Raw genomic sequence first — 25,204 nt, 5'->3', positions numbered from 1 at the left:
TTGGTGTTAACGGTTCTTGTCTTCATTCGGGGCGCAGTGCTGTGGTTCAGGTGACTGGCCCATTTACTGCAGTTATCTCCAACCATGCTAGCCTTCCCGCTTCCCCAGACCTGACAGCGAACGGCAGGGTTCCGAAAAAACGGTGCGAAAACCGACGGCTAACGGGGAGACAGCCCGAGCGCCGGCGCATTCGCGTGTGCGGTGCGAATTGAATTACTCGGTGCAGGCAGAATTGTGCTTTCGAATATGTCGTGCACGGTCTCCTCGAAAGAAGGACTATATACTAAATACGAGCTGGGCCACTCTGTTGGCATAACCGCTAACACACTTGCTAGCCTTGACCGCGGTGTACACGGGCGGCATGCTCACGCTGTAGCAAGTGGTGGAGAGATATTGATATTGCCTACGACCCGGGCCACTGGCTCTAAAGGCGCACTCATTTTACATTCCATGGAATGAGTTGATTATAGGTTCACGCCCCTTGCCCCCCTGTTTTGAAGCATTCAAAAACGCACTGATTACATGTTGATTTGCTAGTTACTTCCACATAGAAACCGAAATCATTTCAACACGAATATTCTCCGTCTTCGGAAATGGGCGATCGGCTGTCGTAATAAGCGGAATGGCCACAATGTCAGCTTTAGTGCCGCCTATAAGCGCTGTGCTTTTCTTATAACAAGCAGTCGGGTGACAGCGCTTGTGACTCGTCTTGTTTCTTTCTAGGTACCTAATAACTGCAGTGCGAAGCATGCGCCCATACCCGACTAACGAAATCCCGTTTTTGCCGCAAAATGCTGTGAGCTCAAAAATATACAAGAATACATGACTCGCGTTATCAACAAACCAAAGTAAGAGGTCGCTCAAACGAAGAAGGTAAAAGCAGATATTGTGCGGCGTTAAAGAAAATAGCGAAAATATTGAATAGAGTTCGCCTCTGTAGGTAATAAAAATTACTAAATTATGTGAAACCCTGTGTCACTCCCTTAACAGATTCCTGTAGCTGACTGGGTTGCCTCAACTGGACGTCGAATTGAGGAGCCGATGTTCACTTGTGGTTGAGCTAGAAACATAAGGTTACCTGTTTCGCTCTTGAATAAACGATTCACCCACGTGTAAAGCACCGCGGTTGTTCTGCCCTTTAGACACTTCTCTGGCAAAATTTATTGTGTTTGGCTACTACGCCGGCCGCATTGCTTACTGGCTCAGGCGTTGCGCGGCAGAGTCGGAGGACGGAGGTTCGATCTTGGCCGCTGTGGCTGTTTTTCTTATGGAGGCAAAAAACGGAAACGATCATGCGTAGAGATTTAGGCGCACGTTAGAGACCACTGCTGGTCAACATTAATCCGGAGCCCTCCACTGCGGTGAGCCTCATGGCGCAGATGTAGCTTCCACGGGTGAAACGCGAAATTTTTTTAGGACAACAGTCGTTTTTGGGCAACTTAAACCAAAAGTTTTGGTACGTCCGTCCGTACGTACGTACGTTTCAGCAACCTGGGTAAATGTTAGAAGAGTTCATGAACAGGTAGTTTATATATGCAAAACTTTTCCAAACTACTACATCTGGCACCATTCTTGATACTTATCTACACTGTTGAGCAGTTGAGCAAAAAGAAACCACAAGGAATAATTGAAACAATACATCAATACGCAACTTGTACTTGCAGTGCTTTTTTATTAAAAATAGATGTGAGCTCGAGTTTTGCGATGGCAAATTAAAAATAAAATGAGTTGAAAGCAATGTTTTCATCTAAAATACCAAAAGTGCTGGCGTCCGAGCTTACACCTCAAGACGGCACTTCAAGTGGACGAGTAATGAAAGGTTGCAATAGATAGCGCGTGAGCAGGGTGAGAACGGGAAAATTGAATTGACCTGAGCAAGCCTACACCATGTTTATCGTGGAAGGAGAGAGATTGGAGGGGAAGAGAAGGAATAAATGTTTATTTCACGAGCGTGGGTGCTGGTGTTAGGGCGGGTGTAGCCCGAAAGAACCCAATCCCGTTTGACCCCTTCCCGTTTGAACCCATTCCCGAAACGCCCTTCCCGCTTGACCCGTCCCGTGTGCGTCCGTTCCCGAAACGACCTTCCCGTTTGGGCGCTTTCTGTTTCAGCCCGTTCCCAAAACGCCCTTCCCGTTACAACCCGCTCCCAAAGCGCCCTTCGCATTTCAACCCGCATCTTGGCAACCTATTTGAATTTCTGAAAATATGCGTTACCGTCTTCTAAACTGTTCCCTAAAATTGTGCTTACAAGCAACGGGTCATGCACTGAAAACTTGTATGCACCACATTTTCCGGAATTGACCGAATTAACATGAAAGAATCCTCAAATTATTTACGTGGTAGCTGACCGCTTGCGTTCCGCGTTACGAGAAGTTTGAGTTACCTGCGCGACGGCCAAGCTGCGCTTCGCTTTTCAATCTGTGGTAGGTCACATTTTTTGTACCTTTTCGCTTTTGCGTGTTGTTTTTTGATATCCATGGTCGTATTTTTTCCACTGACTAGGTGTGACTTACAGGGAAATTTTGCAGAAAATTCGCTAGCTATAAAAGGTTTCTTTGGGCTAGCAAGTTTACGAGAATAAGAATATGGAGCGGTTGTTAATGGTGGCGAAATGGGCTGGTCATCTCACTTCATAATCATTTTATTAGTCAGGAACGCGTGATTTTATGAAACATCGTTTCTGTAGAATTGTATTGTGTACAGTAAATGAACGTGGTGACCCCCGCAGCAATCGTCTGTATACGATTAATTGTACGAAGATGTATCTTATGTTTGTATAACCGACACAGAATGCGGACATTTGTACTTAGTATACCAGATACACAGCTCTGTGCGATTGTGGCATGTATTGAACTTCGCTTGCGATACGTTGCTAATAAAACCACATTTCCTCCCTACTACTTTTTCTGCGCCAAACAAAATTGTCACGCTTCAGGGCGTGCTGGCTCGCGCGTGTACAACTAAAAAAAGATATCGAAACAAATGTTTTGTGCACTAGCTGAGAGTCCAAGCAAATTAGCACCTGAAAGCTGTCGAAAACAAGATGTGCATCAGCAACACAATCTGAAAAGCAAAATGCAAGCGGTGTTTGTTCACGCTTGCGGCACACGAAGGCGACAGTCGCGCTCGTTCAGCCCATAGAAGACGATAAGCGGCATGGCGTTTTCTCCTCGCCCATCAACTAAAGCGTTGCCATAGCAGCATGAGTGATTTATTGTTGTTTTTTGGTTTGACAGTTTGGCCTACCAAGCACCAGGGGACACATTGGCGCTAGTGGCGCAATTATCGGTTACCTGGGGGGTATACCAGCTGACCTAGCCGTGACTGGGGCCAATGCCGTTCGCCGCCAAGCACGCCATGCATGCGCAATGGCGCCCTCGCTCGCTACCGGAGCTGAACGGACCGTCAAAAACGGTCAGCTAAAACTCGTAAAGCTGAGCGAGCTGCCGGTACAGGAGTGTACCGTCGAAAACGGTCAGTTCAAACAACGCCGCGGCATAGGGGAACACTTAACCGCTTACTGCAAAGATTGCTTACGCAGTTCAGTGTTTGACAAATTCGAGGTGATATTCAAATCGAGGGACCAGCGCACTAGGGAGATAGTAGAAGCAGCAAGTATTCAGAGTTCTCAAGACAGCTGCATCAGCGTGCCATCTTTGCACTTATCGGCCAAAGAAATGAAATTTCTTGGGGTTGATAGCGCACGCGTTGATCGCAGGTGTACCTGAGCTTGAAAATATAATCTCATGTGACCACTATTTTGTTCTTGCCCTTTTTTGTTCGTTTTATGTTTTTTGTATGGTTTTATCTGTTATTAGCGTGTTTATAAACGGGGTGTCTGTGTAATAAACTTCAGTTGTAGTAGCGCAATTGTGTCGTGTCCTTTTTCAGTCCCTGTCTATTCTTTGCGCTCAACTGTGCCAAACCATGGAATACCAACTAGGCCAATCATTCATGTTACTCGATTCAATATTCGCAAATGGGGACGGGTCCGGGAATGTGGGCATGTGGACTGACTGGTTCGCCCGCAAGTGCACGAAGATAGAAGTGTTGGTCAGTTGAATTCGTTGCGGAGCCACGCTTTTTTTCAAGGTGTCACCATGGAAAATTATTGAATGCGACGTGACCAGAACAGACCTCAAATCCTTTCACCTGAGCCATTATGCCGGCATGACTGCAAGGCAGCCTTTGCCTCGACGGCTCCACTGCAAGTCGTGACAGGAATGGCGACTACAGCCCAAAATGACAGTTGGATACTTTCTCCTGAAAAATATTGGGCTAAAAGGACAGCCCGTTTCTTTTACGAGTGCCGCACAGCCGAATCTGCGGCGGGGTTGACGAAAACGCATTTTTGTCCTCCCTTCGACGTGGTGACTCCGTTAGTGGGCAGTAAATTCACAGTTACGTTAAGCTGACGACTGCGGTAACGGTACCACGGTCCACTGATGCTAAAACACCGTAATTGAGTATTTGTCTGATTTTATTTTTGTCAGTAGTGGCCATTTCTTTTTTCCACGGCCACATATGGCGAAATTTCTAGGCGAAATCTTCTTCACTTATGGCGAAAAATCTTCTAAGGTATTGGGTTGCAAGGGGGGTGTAGGAGTGGGGTGAGGTGGCATTCCCATACCATGTGGTAAACAATACGAGGGGGTGGGCATGTTTACGTTTGGGGTAGTACAGGGTAGGGTAGATCTCACGGAAACGGGGGCCACCGGGTAAGATATTCGTCTAAAGGCACCGTAACATGAATTCTTCTGCCATGTTAGTCTTCGGATTAGATGTAGCCTTCTTTCTAGGTCATCCCTTTCCTGCAATAATGTATTGCCAGAACTACCAAATAACAGTCGGTTGCGAATTTTTCTTATTTATATTATGGTCAGAAATACCCCATTTTTAAGGGTTGGGTAAAAAAACACGGTCACCGCAGTTATGTCGCTCCTCCCGTCTCCTTCTCTCCCTCCCTCTCTCGCATACACACACACACACACGCACACGCGAGGACGCACAGTTAACAGTCATCCAATCAAGGATACGCTGCTAAAGGGCGACTTCCGGATAAAAAAAAATCTTCTGCAGGTCACCATCACTCTTGTTCGGCGCAGTTGTTGCGAGCATCCAGGTGCATTGGGGGGCCTGAACAATTATGCTGATGGAATAAAAGGTGGCTTTGCGCACCTCGTCACAAAGAAGACAGCACGCGCGCCACACCCACATGCGTGCGCCAGCGTGGATACGAACTGGATGGGACAAACACCAGTGCACTCGAGTACGAAAGCGGAGGGAGAGGATGAAAAGAGGAGGCAGGGAGGGACAGATGGAAATAACAAACAGAAAACGCGGAAAATGAAAAAAAAAGAGCAAAGCTGTATACGAGGCAAAAATGAGAAAGAAAGAGGGGAAGGAACTATGTTGAAAACCGTTGCGTGAAAATTAAAAAGAAAGAAAAACCACAGACGTAATGAAGTCGTGGCAGTAGGTCAGAGCTGTAAAACTGCGCAAAAGGCGCAGGACGCCTCTCTCCACCACCGCTTCCCCCTCTTCTCCGAGTAACGGAGAAGCGAACCGCTCAGACAACAGAACCGTTGAGGAGAAGCAAACGGAGAAGCAAAAGAGACGCTCCGGCTAATAGCGCAAGCGTCGAGGCGGCATAAGGATTTCTTTTTCTTTTTGTCTCCGCTGCCCTTCAGAGGCAACTGTATAGCCCCCCGCCAACGACGTGCCGCAATTGCCGGCTATAAAAAGGGGATCACGGGTTCGGTCCGCCACCGCCGGCTACACCAGCCGCACTAATTGGGGCCTGGCCCCAAGTAGAGCGCGACACAGTTTGTCCCGTCTCCGCGGCCACACGGTCGGCGCACCCCCTCTCATTCTTTCCCGCCTTCCTCGTGTATGTCTAGCAGTAAAACACCGCTCCCAAATGTGTACGCGCACTGCGTGGAAGGCAAAACAAAGGGAGCACGAAAGAATGTGTACGCGTTTCTGTTCAGATCTGGCGCTACTACCCTCTTCGCCAGCTCCGTAGTTGTTACAAAAATGGTCCTCAGCTTTGGAATATAGGAGAGACTACGTCGCCGCTCTTCTAAATTGTAACGGAAAATTTGGCGCTACCGACTAATTCAGTGACCTTGGTGCTACTGAAATCCTCCCTGAGAGGTCGTAGGACAACAAACTTGTTTGCTGCATATTTTACTGCGGTTTTCCTTGACCGTTAGCTCGTTCGAAAAGATGTTTTCTCTCGGGAGGGCGAGGGGTATTAAGCAAAGTTAAGTACGGGTCTTGTAGACCACCCATGTTCAATTTTACTCTTAAAGGTGTAGTGTATGGCCAAGAAGGAGAACTGTGGCACACCGGATACTCAGGTTTGGATAAGATTCGAGTGCGGCTGTCTTCTAGCTGTGATTTGGTACCCTACCGTCATGGGAACACATTTCATTAACGGTCCCGCACGAACTGCGGACTTCATGCGTTAGACGGTACGACGTTCCGCTTGTTAATTTGAACACATCAGTTAACCATGTTGGTCGAAAATGCAGTCTTGAGGCCACAGAAAGTGGCCTACAGATACGGTACACAAAATGGCAGACCGCTGAGAGTATAAAATGCACGCCAATGAGTGCTTTTTAAATGATGTCGAGTTTCTCAGGGAAGCTCTTATAAACAAAGTAGCCAATCGAGTTGAAAACAGATTCTGGCAAATTTTGCGATGGGTGGCGTTCGAACAAAGGTCTTCCGTAGCACGGAACTGCTGGACCATCACAGCACGGTGATTCCAGCCGACCAAAGGGGAACGAAGTGAAAACGTTGAGGCCTTCTACGTACAAACGTAGAAGCGTGCGTTCAAAGCCAACTGCACTCAAATTCCACCTCGAGCAAATTTGTTTTTAATGTGCAGTAAGTACCACCAAATCAGCTGGGACACGAGTGGTAGCCCCGTGAAACGCCTCGTTAATCAGTCAGAAGCGTTTAACAAAGCTCCGCCGCAGTTCACGCTGCAACTGTATGCGGATAGTGTAAACAGCCACGACGCACCTGTGACGCTCCGGCCATCCGGGGCTTCTTCCTCTGGCCAGCCACGCAGCTGGAGAACGAGTCGAGTTTTGCTGCGAGCTCTTCACCCAGTGTCTGCCCTGTGCGCGCGTAGAGCTTGCACGCAGGCTTGCTCCCGAGCTTCTGACCGTCCGGACGCTCGCTGGATGGCTGTAACGTCATTTTAATGAACGCGCTCTCCTCGATTTCGGTTTCAAAATCGGCGATTTTCGCTGACCGCTTGCGTCGTCCACGCGCATTTCAGCTGTTGTATTTTGCATCTTGCTTTCTGTTTAGGCAGACTATACGGAAATATGGTTTTAAAGAGGTCGAAATTTTGAGTGCAGTTGGACTTTAAAGACATATGTTAAATGATAAATGTGAGCATGGTAATCACACAAGTACCAATTAGGTGAGCACCAATGCACGTTCCCGCTACTAAAATGCATGGAGGGCAAACACTGGTGATTGACCAAGCCTCTCAGTCATAGTAACCGAAAGAGGACGGAAACATTGAAAAGGGCGAAAGATGGGGGACGGTGATAATGCGAGGACACATGCGCACCGGTGGACACCTCCCACTGTAGGTTCCACGAAATTACCGTGTGTAGAATGTATACATTACACATGACACTCGTTCCACAAATTTCTTCGATGCGGTGTATGGCAATGGACTCTGAACCGTCTATATCAACAACGGCTATAAAACAAAGCGGCGTACACAACACCAGCATACCAGCATCCCGATTCTCCACTAATGCTTTCGCATTCACCGCATCATATATGGAGTGATTAGGTGTCCTAAAAAATTGTTAACCCATACTTGGAAGGATCTTATGGTTTGATAGCCACAGGCCTCAAAATGAGCACGGAGTATCCGGAATGGGGAAACCAAGAGGCGTGCTCCGAGCGTGGGGTCGCAGGTTCGAGACTCGGCTACTCGAGACAGTGCGCAGTGACCTTTGTTTAGCGCGCGGCGGAACAGCAGATATCGATCGAATGCCGACGAGGAAAGCTGATGAGATTGCGTGACGGTGCCACGATTGCAGCGTAAAGACAGGCGACCGCTTCACCGTCCGGACACCGTCGCTGGGGGCCATCATGCGGGCTCCTTCCACGGCGGATGAAACGTCAGGTAGAACAGAACGCCACAACCGACCCAGGCGATCGGTGTTAGCCCCCTGGTATTAAGGCGTGTACAGGAAGTCACGCATGCGAAGGGCGGCGCGATTATGTAACGTAAACCGATACAAGCGACATGGATAGCGCTTCAAGGGATCGCGCATCTCTTAGCACATTTCACGCCATCACCTCTAACAGCAACTTCCTGAGTACCGTGCACGCATTGTGCCTAATATACGTCCCTTTATCACGGCAATTTCTTTTTTGTGTGTGCTGACAGGATACGTTCGTTGAACACAGTGCCCTACGCTGGGTTTTTGGTGAAGAAGCATTGCTAAGAATGTCTGGTAAAAGAAACTCGTGCTTAAAACGGGCCAACCAGCCACTTCCTCCAACCTACTCCCTTCTCCCTGACCACAACAAAAAAGATAACTGAGTAGCACATACGTCTGATTGTTCGTTAATAATTCCTAACGCTACAGAAATCGAAGTCAAATCTTAAATACGAGAATTTAATCACTTCTATTTTGTCTACCAACGAGTGGCTGGAAGGATGTACATAATATTAATGAACGGAATACCTCATCCACGCGAGATTCCTTCCGAGCTGGTGTGCAACTACCGAGAATTAAAACTGGTAGGAAATGTTCTGAAAATTTTATTCTGGATATTATTTTACGGAATCAGCGCGTAGATTTCAGCTAGAAACTGTAATAAAGCAGCATGTGACCCTCCTGACAAACGTGCATTCTTTTACAAATGATCTAGACCCCTGCTGACATCATTCCCCAGGAGTAAAAAGATATGTTAACATTTTACTTCGCACACTTTAAAACAATGTCAACAGCGATTTCAAATGCATGCTTGTACAGCATGCTGTTTTTGGTTTGCCTCCTCCGAATGTGAACAGCTCAGCTGAGTAGTAAGGCAGGTTGTGTTGAGAGCGCAGGTTTTTCGAGAAACACCGGGCATCTAGGCCTTTCCTTTCCTTGTGTCATCGCCTGTCGTGAAGACAACGCGATTATTGTGGCTATTGCAAGGCACTTCCATTGACCGACATCACCGGTGCTCTCTACAAGAAAGTACTCTAACCTTCCTCCGGGCAAAATTCTTAGTCTCATAACATTCTAGACTAGTCATTTTTTCTGCAGACCTGTCGGCATAGAAATGAAGGGTCTATGGGGTTCGAACGTAAATGATTGCAAGAAGATCGTGAAATAGTTTCCTCAACGTTTATGACACCCGTACAAGTAGTGGGTAATGAATCCAGGGTTCGAAGACGTGGACTACAGAGCCCGGCTTTTCAACCGGGCCTCGGGTGTGACTATAGGCGGTTTGCGGAAAGCGCGCCCTCCGAGGGTAAAAGTGCGAGCACGTACCACGTCCGGGTCCATGGGTGGCTCGCTGACGCTGCTCCAGCGGCGGTCCTCCACGGCTAGCTGCTTGTCGCCGGACTCACCACCACTGCTGTGCCGACGGAACGGAGGTCGGCGCCTACGGCTGCCCTGCTGGCCGCCCGCCGGCTGAGGACCTCCGCTGGCCAAGTCCACGCCGCTGTCTTCGCTGGGCAGCTCGGCGCCGCCCCCGCAGGCGCCTTCCACACCCGACGACTGCTGCTGCTGCTGTTGCTGCTGCTGCTGCTGCTGCTGTTGCTGAAGCTGAAGCTGCACTTGCTGCTGGGTCTCCTTGGACCGCGCCGCCTGGACTTCCCGCCGGTAGAGAAGCTCGTCGAACTGCGCATTCACATTTGTCTGCCTTGTGGAAGTTTGTAGGACTACACATGGAATCATTCTCTCGAGAAGATAGCAAAACTGCAAACGTTACCGTTTTACCCCATTATGATGATATACTGACGACTGTTAGATGAAGTTACAACAATGCATATCACCATAAAGTTTTGTTTGTGGCATTGTGATAACGCCCTGAAAACACACAGAGATTCTCCAGCGGAGGTCCACGGTACTGCCTTCCTCGGATATGCGAAATGCGCAAACAGATCGACGACTGCAAATCGTAGATTCAAGCCGAATGGTCACAATCTTCATCATTTGTAAAAGAATTGCAATGAAGCACGCCTACGAAGATCTGAGAGCACAGTGCGAAATTTGATATTTCTTACGCGGAGTCTACATTTCATTTCGCACGCCTTTGCTGAGCCAAGATTGCGTGTTTCAGAAGCCTTTTTAAACTACAGCCCAGAAACCTTCAAAGCATGGATACAAGAAACCTCGATGTTGGTTCGTGTCACTTTCTCCTCCCCGTTGTGATTCGTCCAGGCTGCAGCCGCTTATTGCAAGCATGAAAATACCAGCATCCAGTTAGTAGCTGGTTATTGGTTATGTGAAAAGTTCGTAGAGAAAATTGTGTGTCTTTGATGCGTGTTCTGCTGCTACTTTAACATTTAGAGAAACCCTGAAACCCGAGTTTAAACTTTTTTGAATATCAAACGCGTTGAGAACGTAGTCGATAAGCGCATTCATCACTTAGAACAGGGGGTCGCAAAGTACGTCAGCAAAGTATAACTGCACTACGCCAGCTGCAGATGACATAGATGCTTGCTCCAAACTTTTTTCCCCGTTCTTGGCGTTGTTTGCGCTCTCGAATGACGTCATTCGGGAGACGTCATCGCTATGGGACCACTTACTTTCAGTTGGAACAATAACACGCCAATAGCCACTATAAAGAAAATCGCTACAAAAGCAAGGGAGGAACTGGAAGGCCTATCTGCTGCGACGATCAGCAGAGCCTCTCCCTGCGGGCGATGACTATTGTTCTCATGCTGCTTCCAGGCATGAAGACATGAGTGAAAGTGCTTATTGGAGGTGCTGCAAGGTCCTTCGAATTGAGCTGTCTAGTTATATCACTTTTGGACCAGCTATATAATGTGCCGATTATATTCGGTAGTTTCTTTTTTGCAGAAGTTAAAATGTGCGTGCTGATCGATTGCAGCTGCAATGCTCTTGTAATTAGTTTTATTTATTGCCAATGGCTTCATAGCGCATCACCTCTCACTGAAGGTCATGTCGTTTTCGGTTAGACATTGTCTTTATGCAACCCTCCTCTTGATTTCTGTTTCTATTGACGCCACATTATTTCTTACAACTGTCTTCCCTGTTTTTCTCCCCCACTTTTAAGATTCCTGGCTTTTCCCAAACTGTTCTGCTTTACTTGCTACTTTTCATGCTTTTGTTTATTGATTCGCTCAAATTTTTTTGTATCGCTGTTGCTTCCTGCCTCTCCCTCAGTTTTTTTATAGTAGGGCTATCAAGTTGCGTATGCATTGTTTCTCCCGCAAGAATTGCCAAGTCTTCTTGTAGGTTTCGTGCGAATAAATCAATTTATTTTAATTGCAGTACAACTCCCTTCTGGGGGTGTTTGCCGAACCCTGCAAGCCATGTGTACGAAGCGATGACACCAATACCACACGGCGACTATGATGGCTGCAACTCCGCGGCCGCATTGCGAGTGCGTCGGCGAGGCCGTAGGGATGAATGGTAGCAGCAAATGTGACCTATGGTTCTGCGTGGCGTTCGTCCCTTGTTCGAAAACATGATGTACGGCAACTACAACGAACGTATATTCAACCGAAAGCTTTCTTAGTGGAACCGATGGCATCCTGTCAAGAAACTAATGGATTTTCCCATAGCGCGGTTGTTCGACCGAAAAGCTCTGATAAGATCTCTGGACACAGGGCGCATGCGTAAAACCGGGCTTCCATTGGGTCCAACCGGTGACTTGAAAATCGCGAAAAAAGAATGGCTCTAGATAAGACAATACGCTCATCGATCATGAAGAAGGAGTACAATAGTATATCTTTATCTCACAAATCACGCATCGGTATACATTTAGATCCTTCGTAGGTGCGTTTAAAAATCGTTGCATGGGCTTGTTCTTCGTTTGCGATTTTGGTTTTTGAAGGTTTCACGATCGATGGGACGCACTTATAGCTTTCGCGCTTATCTCAACTTTCTTTAAGAAGGGATGGCACACTTTTTCACGGGGTGATAAACCTTTCTCCCCGAGAAAAGTACAAAGCGATTTTAACGAGCAGAAAGATACGTGCAGGGACATACGGCGACCAAGGGGTCCCAAACAAATAGTTCTGAGGCTCCTGAGCGATTGCTTAGAGAATGAGCGAATGAGTAAACTTTTCATAACAGCAAGTGCCATCTTCGGGCGCTCTGACGGCCCAGGATACATTGGTGCTTGCTGGATAGGCCCTCCCCACCGGCAGTTACGGAGTTCTCTGTCAACACTAAAATCTCGTACACGCGGGGGCTTTTGTTTTTTTATTCCAATAAGCAGTATTCGCGACTTTGAACGGAACCTACGATCCCGTGCTCATCTACAAAAAAGCTCTACTTCCCAACTGAGATTTTCTTATAAGAAATAGATATCCAGTTTGGATTCGTCGAAGACGTAGGGGATTTGAGCCGATCGTTAAACATACAGCGTACCCGTGATGGATTGAGACGTCAGCCGAGATACCGTCACAAGAGATCCAAGGAAGAGACCTTGTCACAAGAAATCCACGGAAGGAAAACGCCACTTTTATAGCATATGCACAGACAAAAAATCGTTTAGCGCATGAAATGTGTTTCAAGAGTAGCGAAGAGAGTCACACGAAGAAGAAACCTTGAGTAAAGAGGCGCTCAGACCCAACACTGGTTGGCTCTCGAATGCTTATAAAGCGCAGCTCTGGCTCGGGTGTTCAGTCTGAGTACATACGCGGCGCACGTACCTTGTCGAGGTCCTCCGGCCGGATGGAATTCCGGAGGTGTCCCAGCAGGGCGTACTTGTGGGGCGTGTCCAGCAGCTCCAGCAGCACGGCCACCAAAGCGTCAACGGTCATGGCACGCGTCTCGTACTCGTTTCGGTAGTAGGCCAGGGAGATGCGTGCACTGCGCACAAGGGCTTCGCTCTACCACCTCACGGGGATTACCTCTACGGTACACGCGCACACTCGGCAGCCTTACAACATCACCTCAAGGCGCCCCGATTAAAGTTTACCCCCTTCTGTTCGGCACAAATAATATCAGTGGAGGAATCAGTGAGTGAAAATACGTGAAAGCAGTCTGCTTCTGACGGAAATGGCAGTCGCACACGACGAATAGAGTACAACAGGATTGCGAAAACAGCTCAATAGCCCAGCATGCGAATAACGATGCTTGTATAGGTGTAGCAGCTAGAAGCGAAATTATAAGGTTTAACGGGGAATTTACGTTTCACATTATCAAATAGAAGGATGTGTCCTCAAGTCTCCGCTGATATTTCACGCGCTAGTTTTCTCTCGATTCGCCCAATAGTCTGAGAGCCGCAAACTAGGAAGGGACATTTAACATTGTTCACGTGTAAGAATGCTAAAGCATTTGTGTCGGGTGGGTGAAACATTTTCGAGTAAAGTTCTTAAAGTTTGTCCTGCTGGTATTGCATTCGGTGCTCGTGTTAGCGGATCTGACGCAGCAGAGGCAGGTAGCGTTACGCCTTATACACAACACGCAACATATGCCCCGCCTCTCTCGCACGACGTCATTTTTCTAGTGCACGGCACTCCTGCGGCGACATCATACGTGAGCTCGGAGCCCCCGCCTACTTAAAGGGACACTGAAGTGAATTCGTAAAGCTCCAGTTTTTTTCTTTCACTGCGTAGACTGGATCAAATGAATACACGTTTCGTCGTTTATTCGTTTGACAAGTTGGTAATTATTTTATAAAGCTCGAAAGAAAAAAAACTACCATGCGCGGTCTGCGGCGGCCGCACCAACTAAAAGCTGTGACGACAGGAGGAGGTGCACCATGATTGGACGAGGCGCACGATTAGCATTCAAACAAGTATCGCTTTCGGTTCTGCAAAACAACATGCGTGACATCCTCCGTTATCTGATGGGCCTTCTCCATATCTCAGTAATCGTTATACCGCGCTTCTGCCATGTTGTCGGCTGTAAAATGCCTAAGATAAGCCTCACATATCGGCTTGGAATTGCAGTAATCACTAGGCGAGGTCAACGCAGTGAATGAACGTCCGCCCGCCGACGCCCAAATGTCATGCGCTTTTCCCCCATATTTGGAGCTTGCCTCACTCATGCCCGTATCGTAAAAAGCGCGTTCGCGCCAGGCCACGGGTCTGCTGATTCTGGCCTGTGCGTGCACTGCCCGCAAGCAGTCGGTGCTTATGGCAACAGCACGCCAACGAGAACTCGCTAGCGCATCAGTGTCAGTCTGCGTGCATTCTGCGAACTCGTTCGTGGAGCAGTGAACGTCACGGCCCAAAAATGGTGATCTTAGTTTAGAAAAAATCGGCCGAAAACGAAAAAAATCACCTTACAAACAAAAAGTATTCTCGGGGATTCAAACTTCCAACTTGCAAAATAACGTGCCTAGTGCTCTAGAACACTCGGCCATGGGGCAGCGCTGCCGGCGTTGGAAATATGAGGTACATGATGTATAACCAGTTTACACTTTTATATAGTTTTAGCATTTCAAGCAGCTTAGGTGACTATTTGTTGTATAGTGCTCGTGCAGTAGGCGTCCCCCGAATTTCCACAATATCTCAGGTTTAGCAATTGCATTTCTTAGACGGAAAAGCGTTCGAAGACGCGTAGTCGTGCTGCTGACCGCTGTGCTTGTTCACCCAGCGCAAAAAAGTGCTTACCCGCCGCGGTGGCTCAGTGGCTAAGGTGTTGCGCTGCTGAGCACGAGGTCGCGGGTTCGATTCCCGGCCACGGCGGCCGCTTTTCTGATGGAGGGGAAAAGCAAGAACGCCCATGTGTACGAGATTTCGGCGCACGTTAAAGATACTCCTGCACTAAAAATAATCCGGAGCCCTCCACTACGGCGCGCCTCATCGCCTGCGTTGCGTCGGCGCGTTAAACCCTACAATAAACCAATCAATCAATCAATCAATCAAAAAAAGTGCTTCCTGCTCCGTAGTTTTACACTGTACGGTAAAAGCTTCAGTTCATTTTATTTCCTTATTACCTATATTGGCTTCGATGACTTCTCACGCCTTCAGGTGGCCTTAGATTTTCCCACTGGCGTACCAGTCAGCGAAGCGTCGCATGTGCGCTTGTGCAGCGCTTGTGTGGAGCGACCTGGACTTGGAGCTTGTTACAGTATACAAACTAACAAACTAAAGAAACGCACATTCTTCCATTCACAAACGTGTCGTGGCTTAGTTTCAGCTGAGCGAACGAATTGCAGCGACCCGTCGCGGGCCGGCGGCCTTAACGCTGTACCATAAACGATGGGCCGACTGACTCTGTCGAAAAGTCGGCGAGCCGTGCAGTAACGCAGTCAAGCCAAGTCATCACCTCCTGACGTCACCCGAAAACGCCACAGAAAATGGGCAAGAATGCAGAGGGGAGAACAGCATATGTGAATTAATTTTTCTACTAAATAAATTCACGTAAACGCACTCAGAGTGGTCGAAACATGGCCTACTGACTCCGGGGTACAATTTGCGCTAGTAATCCCGCAATGTTTACAAATCACTTCAGTGTCCCTTTAACGGCTTCTGTGACACAGCAACTGAGTTGCAGTGTTTGTATTTGTACAATACTTCGGTGGCGCGTCTATTTTGACATTGATCCGTGCTTGCTTAATGGAGCATATTTACGGTCATCTTTCGGGCACAATAACTGCGACACCGCGTTTTCTCGTGGTAAGGACGCGCACGGCTTGCGCCCTAATACATCTTGACTGCGGCATTTTTGTGCCAAGGGGACTATGAAACAGGTGTTCACAGCCCTCAGCCCGGAAGTGGATACAAGCACGTTATGTTTTTCTTCCGCAACCTCTCACTCGTGAACGCATTCTGGAGAGTTTTGTAGCCCACGGTGTGGCATCAGAGCTATAAGTAAACAATGTCGCGAGCAATTACCGTATTTTTAGCAGGGTGTCGAACCGGAGCCGAACCGAACCGAAAACCGGAGCTGAACCCGAACCCGAACCATCATTTTTTGAGCACGCTGAAACCGAACCGGAACTGAACCGAAAAAAAAAATAACGGTTACCGGTTCATAATAAAGGTTACCTGTTCGACCCCCCTTTGTTGATATTGCACAGTCAAAGCATTTCAGGCTTTTTTTTTTCTTTCACGTACCATCAACTTCGTACCCTCTGGCGCACTTTCCCCTCCAGACAATTGCACATTATCACGCTCTCTGTAACAACAGGGGAAATGAATGAGCACCAATGTAGCAAAGGTCTGTTGCTGCTGGAAGCGCGAGCGTAGTGCAAGGTGACCAAACGAAATCTCATTCTCGGCAGCTTGCAGGGGATATAGAACGACTTCGCCCTTCCCTAGCTGCGACTTTATTGGAGCAGTCAGGCTTCAGGAATGTTCTACTGCGTAACAGTGAAAGCCTACACCCGATGTGTACGAACTTTTTGCATTTCATAATTTTTTTCAAAACGTCCGACACCTGCAAATTGTTACTACATGACAAGTATTACCTCAGGAGATGCTCAGTAGCTAAGCCGTTTGCTGCTGACCACAAGTGGCCTCGATCTCCCTGCCCCACGACCGCTTTCCGGGAGTAGATGGAAATCGAGAACGTCCGTGTATCAAGATTTTGATCCACGTTTAATATCACCAGCTGGTTAAAATAAGTCTGCCCGCCTGCAACATCAGCTGCGACTCGGAGCAGAGATATAGCACGAAGCATAAATTTTTTTTTAAATGTGTTTACACGGAAAACAACACAAAAGAAAAGACGAATCACGTTGTTCTAAAATCTTACGCAAAAAGTAAGTAAAACCGAATAAGTAAAAAAGGGTGCCAAAACGTGGATATTGCTCAATACTTTTCTTTGCCTTGCCTTTCACAACCAAAAGTGTCATCAATGCGAAGGAAGTGAGTTCCGTGATCAGTTTTTGAGGACAGTACAGTGGACAGGTACCGTTTTTTACAGATACCAATAACAACAGATATGTCAGGAAAAACTGTTAAGGTGCGCACTTAATCCCTTGGCAAGAAACTGCAGCCGTCGACCTTGTCTTGGAAGCAGAAACAATAATAAAGCAGATGACACGTGCAGAAAGGCAGGCCGGTACCTCACACGGCCCCATTCACCCAGCGATCATCTTTTCGGCTTGTTCTGCAGTTTTTTTTCTTTTTTAGATATGCTTTTTTTTTTAAGGTGCACTTGTACTGACTGTCCAACTCGCTACATTACTTCTACTGCTACTCGTTCCGGAGGGGAGTACTGCTGTGGACGAATTAAAGAGCGTCTGCCCAAAAAAATCATATCTCATGCTTCGCACGTCAAATTTCCCTTTTATTTTGTAACAGCATAATCTGTTATAAGATTCCGCAATGTAGCACACGGAACGATGGCCGGAAGTCAGGCGGTACGATGACATACTGATTGCAATGCACACATCCGGTACAGCTATCACAAAAGGAATTGCAGTGGTCAGAGGAATAATGCAGTGACTGATCGTTGTTAACTAAAGCTCACTTGTAACAAAAATGTGGCTTATACATTCGGTGAGGTGACAGCTAACAAATTATTCAGGGTGACCACATAATCTAGTTCATTGGTAGTATTTATGTGCCTGTTGTAGGATTTTTCTGTTTTGTTACAAATATAAAAAATGTGCGCCCTTGGTATTAAGCACTGGTACTTGAACGCGCCTGTACGCAGGCCTAAATTTAAGGTTTCAAGGTTAGCGTGATGGGCGATCCCATAGCGACGATTGCGATTTGAACAAAAGAGCAAAGGGCAGAAAATATATCCCACCGTCATATCTCTTGGCGGTGGCATTATGAATAGTCGCTTGGACAACATAAAGTCCGGGCGAGAAAGTAGGTGGTAAATCGTCGCCACTTCATCTGTTTTTCTAATATCTTGAAATTGTTTAAAGTTTGCTTTGCAATTGCGCCACTGGCCTTGGGGAACAGCAGCATTTTGAATTCTTGTTTGTATTTTTATTTGACTGTCGTTTTAAACTACTAAATGTTTTTTTTTTCTAATTTCAGTGATAATTCCACTCATCGAACCGGTTCGCGAACCGGTTCAAGCTTCCGAACCGGTTCGCGAACCGGTTCGGTACGTGATTTTGTCGAACCGAAACTGAACCAGAAAGAAATGATTTCGCCTGAACCAGAACCGCAGCGGAACCGGTATTTTTTTTTTTGTTCGACACACTGATTTGTAGGAGACGAATTCAATTTTTTTTCGAATTCACGGGATCTCACAGGATGCCGCAACTCATTTCATACATTTGGGAGCTCTTTTTGTACACGGCGCTCTAGCAACATTTTAGTACCAACTGACAGCTATTGATTATTTGATACAGTGGAGTGTTTATCGTATTGGTAGGGAGATCTTTGTGGACTTTAGAAACAGAATGGTTCGTTGGATATGTCTGTGGTTGAAAAGGAAAGCCGTGTGACTTAGCAGCATCCATCGGTAAGGAACAAGGAAGCTGGGCGTAGGCTTGCATCTAGAGGAGCACCTGGGCGAGAGTAGTTGGGCGCACTTGGCGTCCAGCGCCTCTTCGATCTCTTCGCTGGTTTGGCGCCTGGGGCTGAGCCGTCTGCTGCTGCATGCCACCCGAGGCGTCGTGTCAACAGACAGCCCACACTCCAGCTGGTCCACGCCTCCAAGCGCCCCTCCACCGTAGGGGACAGTCATCCTGCGGATTTGAGATGGGAAACGTGCATTTTCCCTCCACTGCAAAGAGAACTCCCTCCTTTAGGGTGTAGCAATCGTTCCCAAGGGCAGTCAGTGTAAAGCTTAAGCAGAGATATGCCTTCGTAATACACAGTGGTCAAGGGGGAAATACGCAGCGGTAGCTCGAGTCAATGGGCTAATAGTTAGTGTATATCTGAAAAGAGAAATGCCCCACTGACGAGCCAACAGACCCACCGACTCACTGACTCATAAACGCCCAGCCGAAAATGCCGAACTTATAGACTTAGACTTTTTCGTGAGTAGATTTATGTCATTGCGTTGGGGCTTGCTAAAACTGATTTTTTTAATTGCACTAGCACAAAATTAACGTGGTGTAATTTGTGTTTCCGGAGATTCCTGATAACCTTGAAGAACCCTTAATATATCGAGCGGGGTGTTTTTGAAATATGTAGCACATACAAGCATCTAAACATCAGTTTCTGAGTTTCGCCCCCAATACACTCCTATATTAGGCGAATCTATTGTCAATATTTTGTTCTTAGGAATTTCTCTACATATACTCGGAGTGCTGATATATCAAGCTGGTTTCTTCTGACAAATGTACCCGTACAAATGCAGAAAAAAGACGCTCTGATTTGACCCTCAAGAGCTTCTGAACGGGCGAGCATGACGTTTCGCCTGTACACCCAGCCCTAACGACGTGAAAAAACCTAAAAGGCCTCCTGTTCCAATAAGCCGTGGCAGGCCCACTCAGATGTCAAATTGTTTTTTTTTCTGTCATGGATAACCCATACGAACACCTAATAAAAAGTTTGCAGGGTTTCTCCTTAAACAACCCCTAATGTATGGTGCCAATATAGATTTGGCGTAAATTGCTTGTATTTACGTATGTTGCACCCATTGATTGAAAGATTTTATTTTTTTCCTTAGAATGCCTATAATCATGTAATAATTGTTGCTCTTAATTAGTAGGTTAATTGTCAATTTTTTCGATAATGGAATACACTAGGAAATCGCCTCGTACTACCGCTCGTAGAAATATATAAAGTCAATATGCACGTCAATGCCAAAGAATTTGCCTCCTTAACTACTCACTTAATCTGCGGCATTGAGGGATAGGATCGCCATGAAACCAATTCTTCTATAATGCGAACGCAAGGTAATGCCTTCTTTCGTAGCGTTTTTTGGCCCTCTGTGTATAAAAACGCTGTTTCGTTCATTGGTGCTCTTCCAAAACTATACACGTCAGGCCCCAACAACGAATGATTTTGCTCATAGTGCCTGTCGTCGGGTGCCCGCGGCGTGCTGGAATGGCGATGGTCCCAGTCTGCTGAACCTTTTACGCTTAGCTTGAAGGGACAGTGAAATTACCATAGGGGACTGCATATGCCAACCCTCCCCCCCCCCCCCCCCCTTTTTTTTTTTTCAGTTTTCATTCCGGTGAAGCCGATTTGTCCGGCACCGCTCCGGCTGATGCCTCCCCCTCAATTTTTATATCCTCCCCACTACCGCTGCCTCTTTCCCAAGTTGCGCAATCAGATGAAAACAGCGCAAGCGCAACTATGAGCACTTCCACTTTTATCTCGCTATCGGACGGACGCGTGTTGTTCGCATAGAGGAAGAACAGCGGGGATTTTAAAGCAGCGTCGCCGCGTACAGAGGAGCAAATGGGAGCGAAAACAACGGAAAGCCGCCGCCGCAGAACATACAGCCACCGTCATTGCCGCCTCAAGTTGCACCTCGTGCAGTAGCTGCGAACGCCTCCCGGATCAAGAGCAACTTGCCCGCATGGAACGCCGACATGGGACAATAATTCTTGCTCAGCTTGAAGGACTTTCGGGGTGATATTTTCACCCGTTTCTTTCACGTATAAGCACAGGCACATCACCGGCTGCCAGTTTGTGCGTGCAGGGTCGGGATGAAGGGGGGGGGGGGGAGAGGGTGCATGCACGCGCAGCTAGGCTGTATGTCCTCACCGATGACATGCCCGCTGTGCTGGTTAGAATTTAAACGTGGATGCATCAGGGCTCAATGCGCTCTGACCGTTCTCTAGTCAAGCGGTTTGGGCCGGCGAGTTACGCAGGCGGTAAGATGCTTCCAACACAAGAGAAAAAGGGACACGGGCATGTTTGTCTGCTAGAAAAAAGCTCGAGTCCTTACAAGTTGTATTTAGCTCATCGGCTTAGAAGTATGCTTACCCGCAAATGACGTACAAACGTGTTTTGTTTCGTGCACTTTTTGGACTGCGCCCAGCTTCGCTGGTCACCCTTCTGCACAGAGTGGAAGGACATTGAATTTTTTTTTCGAGTTTCTATTTGTGGTTGGATTGTAGAGTTTGGCTCCCATAATTCTTGATTTCACAAATTAGCAGCCGTATGAGAACTCATCATGGTTAATTTAGGCCTTGGTTAATCCATGGTTAAATAAATGAGTCCAGGAAGGGAGAGAACAACAGGGGGCCATTGCGGCCGCCCCGAGAACTGCCTCAGTGATGGGGCGCCGGTTCGCCATGTGATTCGGTCCCGCAGTCAAGTTCTGAAATAATTGATTTTCACTATTTTGTCGAGTCTTTGTCTGTCACATCTCAGGCTATATAGGCTGAACGAAATTGCAAGACCCTCAATACCACCCTGCCACATGCCAGTGCGTCTTCCCAGTCCACCTCAGTCACCCTCCCTTAAAGGGACACTGAAGTGAATTTGTCAAGCTCCCGTTTTTGCTTGGACTGCGTAGGCTGGCTCAAATTAGCACACTTTTCATCGTTTATCCGGTTGACAAATCGGTAAATATTTTATAAAGCGCGAAAGAAGAAAAACTACCATGCGCGGTTTGCGGCGGCCACACCAACTAAAGCTGTGACGTTAGGAGGAGCGGGCACCGTGATTGGGCGATGCCCAAAGTGAGCAACCAAACAAGTATCGGTTTCGGTTTCGGTTCTGTAAAACACAACTGGTGGCGTTGTTGGATGGGCATTCTCAATAACTCAGTAATCATCGTACCGCGCTTCTGCCATGTTGTCAGCTGTGAAAATGCATAAAGATAAGCCTCCCAGGACGGCTTGGAATCGTAGCATTCACTAGCCGAGGCCTACGCCGTGGATGGACGCCCTCCGCGTACCCGCAGACGCCCAAATGTCATGCGCTTTTCCCCCATATTTGAAGCTTGCCTCACTCATGCCTGTACCGTAAAAAGCGTGTTCGCACCAGGCCAAGGGTCTGTTCATTCTGGCCTGTGCCCGCTGCCCGCAAGCAGTCGGTGCTTATGGCAACAGCACGCCAACGAGAACCCGCTAGCGTGCCAGTGCCAGCCGGCGTGCGTTCTGTGAACTAGTTCGTGGAGCCATGAACGTTGCGGCCCAAAAAAAAAGGTGAACTCAATGTAGAAAACATCGGCAGAAAACAAAAAAGTTAACATACAAAAAAAAAGCACGTAACCGCGGGGACTCGAACTCGTGACTTGCAAAACACTTGCGACAACACACCCAGCGCCCCAGACCACTAGGCCACAAGACCGGCTCTGCCGACCTTGGTAATATAAGGTATATATTGTACAACACGTGTACACTTTTATTTAGTTTTGGCATTTCAAGCAGCTTAGGTGACTATTTGTTGTATTGCGCTCGTGCAGTAAGCGTACCCCGAGTTTCCACAATAGCTCACGTCTAGCAATTGCATTTCGTAGACGGAAAAGCGTTCGCAGATGCGTAGTCGTGCTGCTGACCGCTGTGGTTCTTCGCCCAGCGCAAAAAAGTGCTTCCCGCACCCTAGTTTTACCGCTGTACGGTAAAAATATCAGTTGATTTTACTTCCTTAGTACCTATATTGACTTCGCTGACTCTTCTCCCGCCTTCAAGAGGCCTTATATTTTCCTACTGGCGTACCAGTCAGCGAAGCGTCGCATGTGCGCTTGTGCAGCGCTTGTGTGAAGCGACCTTGACTTGGAGCTAGATACAGTGTACAAACTAACCAAGTAAAGAAAGGCACATTCTTGCATTCACAAACGTGTCCTGGCTTCGTTTCAACTGAGCGAACGAATTGCGACGACCCGTCGGCGGCCGGCGGACGAAACGCTGGGCCGACTGACTCTGTCTGAAGGCCGGGGAGCCGTGCAGTAGCGCCGCCGATTGCGAGCTCGGCACCTCCTGACGTCACACGAAAATGCCACAGAAAATGGGCGAGCGTAAAGAGAGGAGGACAGCATTTTCGAATTAATTTTTCTACTAAATAAAATCGCGTAAGCGCGCCCAGAGTGGTCGAAACATGGCCTGGGAACTCCGGGCTACAATTTGCTCTAGTAATCCCGAAATGTTTACATATCACTTCAGTGTCCCTTTAATTGGAGAGAGAGAGAGAGAGAGAGAGAGAGAGAGAGAGAGAGAGAGAGAGAGAGAGAGAGAGAGAGAGAGAGAGAGAGAGAGAGAGAGAGAGAGAGAGAGAGAGAGACAGACAGACAGAGAGAGAGAGAGACAGACAGACAGAGAGAGAGAGATCAAACTTTAAAGCGGTTCATGTCCGGGCTGCCGAAAATGGAGTTCTGGTGGGCCTGGAATACGTTCAGGCGGGAATTCCGCAGGTGTCAGGTCCCGACGAGCAGCAGCAAGTGAGGAGAGTGGCAGCTTCGAACACACTGTTCTGCAGAAAACGTCACGTCTATTGACCGAAAAAAAGTAACTCTGAAGATGGCTTGTAGAAATGTTGAAATTTAACTACTGCCGCGCTACGTAAACTTTAGCTCATGTCTTTACTTGCACCGCAGGGGGTCGTAACGTTACTATGGAAGTACGAAAATACGTTAAACTGGCTAAATTGGAGAGAACACACAGAAAACCAAAAAGGTATGTTATTTTCCATTTTAGAAGAAAAACCGATACGTGGACTCTGCTGTTTTTGGTATTGTGACATCGTTAATTTAGCGTGGCCCACATGGAGCGAAGTTGCAGCAAAAAAAACGGCGAACGCGGCCGTGCGGCTGCCGCCGGCGAACGCGGCGACGACAAGCACGCAGTTCTTCAGTGCTATGCTAGATACAGAGAGGAACGTTTTACTTCCTTCGTGGCATTGTGAACTAGAATATGTGAGAGGCGGGAGGGCTACGCAGAGTCCACGGCGCGTCCCGGCGGCTGCTGCCGCTGGGCGAAGTTAGTCACCGAAATTCCCTCCATGTGGGCAACACCAGCACTCGCACACCTTAAAGGCCAGGATACATTGAGCAAACTTTCGCGACGAAGTTCGCGCGGCGGAAAATCCGCCGCGGCAGGACGCCTTATGTTCATCGGACTGAACGGGCTGAACTACATGGAGCGAAGACACGGCTATGGCGTCCGCCGGCGCACCGCCGCTGTGTTGCTCAGTGTGGCTCCATGCCAAGAATCAACGGCGGCGTTTTGTAAACAGACTCAGTAAAGGAACTTCCCGCTTGGTTGCACGTCGTTTGACGATTCCGCGTGACTCGGGGGCGTTTCTTCTGCTGAAATATGCGTGTTCAGTCAGTTCTCGAAAGTCAGGTTTCGAACCAGCGACTCCCAGAACATGAACCGGCGTGCTATCTCCACTCCACCTCGCCAGATGGCGGTCCAGTGCAAAATAGAACTAGTCAAGCCCGGCTCGGATTACATACAGCTGTCTGTTTCTAGTATTTTGCTGTATTTGAGAGGCTTTCGCAGTGATATCGCCTGTTCCTCACCCGTCAATCTTGCAGACGGGCCCCATGTTGCTGTTAATACAAGTTATGCCGGATCGCCTTCATTTAACCTAATAAAAGCTATAGTACACGCCTATCTCGGCGACACAATCCACGGTAGTTGGGTCGGGACCGTACGTGTTGCGCTTGCAGCTTGAGCTATCAGAAAAGTGCGGACTTCACTTCTTGCAACACCATTTTCCTCAGTCGATCCAAAAATTACACACCGTTTTTTTTACAGCAAAGCTGTAAATGGCTAGGATCCAGCAGATCGTCTCCGGTCCCAGAGCGATGTAGACTGGAATCGCTAGCGAGTGTAGTGCCACGTTGTGGAGCTCACTCAAATCCCCGGAATCGTAAAACTGCGCGCCACACCCCCGGGGCATGGAAAAAATCATACAAAATTAAAAAGGTCCTAGGACTTTCATACAGCATGCGCTGTGATGACCATACCCGCGCTATAATAAATTTAAACCCATGATTGTGTGTTTCGTAGCGTAAGCTACACTGGCTGAGGTTAAGCAGTTTCGCGTGTGCCGTGAAGGGCCGTTCTGCGCAAGCGCGAGGGGCATTGGATTGGATTCGACTCGATTGGATTGATTTGGCTTGGCTTGGCTTGGATAGGATTGCATTGTATTAAAGTGGATTGTGTTGGATTATGTCGTGTCATAACCGCGGCAGACGCACTGGCGCCGGCACGGGCCCAGGTGTGCGCCTCAATTACGCACTAGCCA

At 47.9% G+C, this 25,204-nt stretch overlaps 1 protein-coding gene across 1 annotated transcript in view; it reads right to left on the bottom strand.

The window, feature by feature from the left end:
- Positions 1-25,204, bottom strand: part of LOC144160159 (uncharacterized) — a 114,972-nt gene that overhangs the window by 43,335 nt on the left and 46,433 nt on the right. Inside the window, exons 5-8 of the mRNA XM_077691766.1 lie at positions 18,613-18,792; positions 12,893-13,052; positions 9,531-9,779; positions 7,033-7,200 (exon numbers count right to left, since the gene is read on the bottom strand). Coding sequence (XP_077547892.1) covers positions 7,033-7,200; positions 9,531-9,779; positions 12,893-13,052; positions 18,613-18,792 — 757 coding nt within the window. The remainder of the gene's footprint in view (positions 1-7,032; positions 7,201-9,530; positions 9,780-12,892; positions 13,053-18,612; positions 18,793-25,204) is intronic.

Source organism: Haemaphysalis longicornis, unplaced genomic scaffold (genome assembly GCF_048455015.1).
Source record: "Haemaphysalis longicornis isolate Haplotype H1 unplaced genomic scaffold, Haemaphysalis longicornis Haplotype H1 scaffold_1, whole genome shotgun sequence".
Classification (NCBI taxonomy): domain Eukaryota; kingdom Metazoa; phylum Arthropoda; class Arachnida; order Ixodida; family Ixodidae; genus Haemaphysalis; species Haemaphysalis longicornis.
This window is presented reverse-complemented; position numbering and strand designations above follow the sequence as displayed.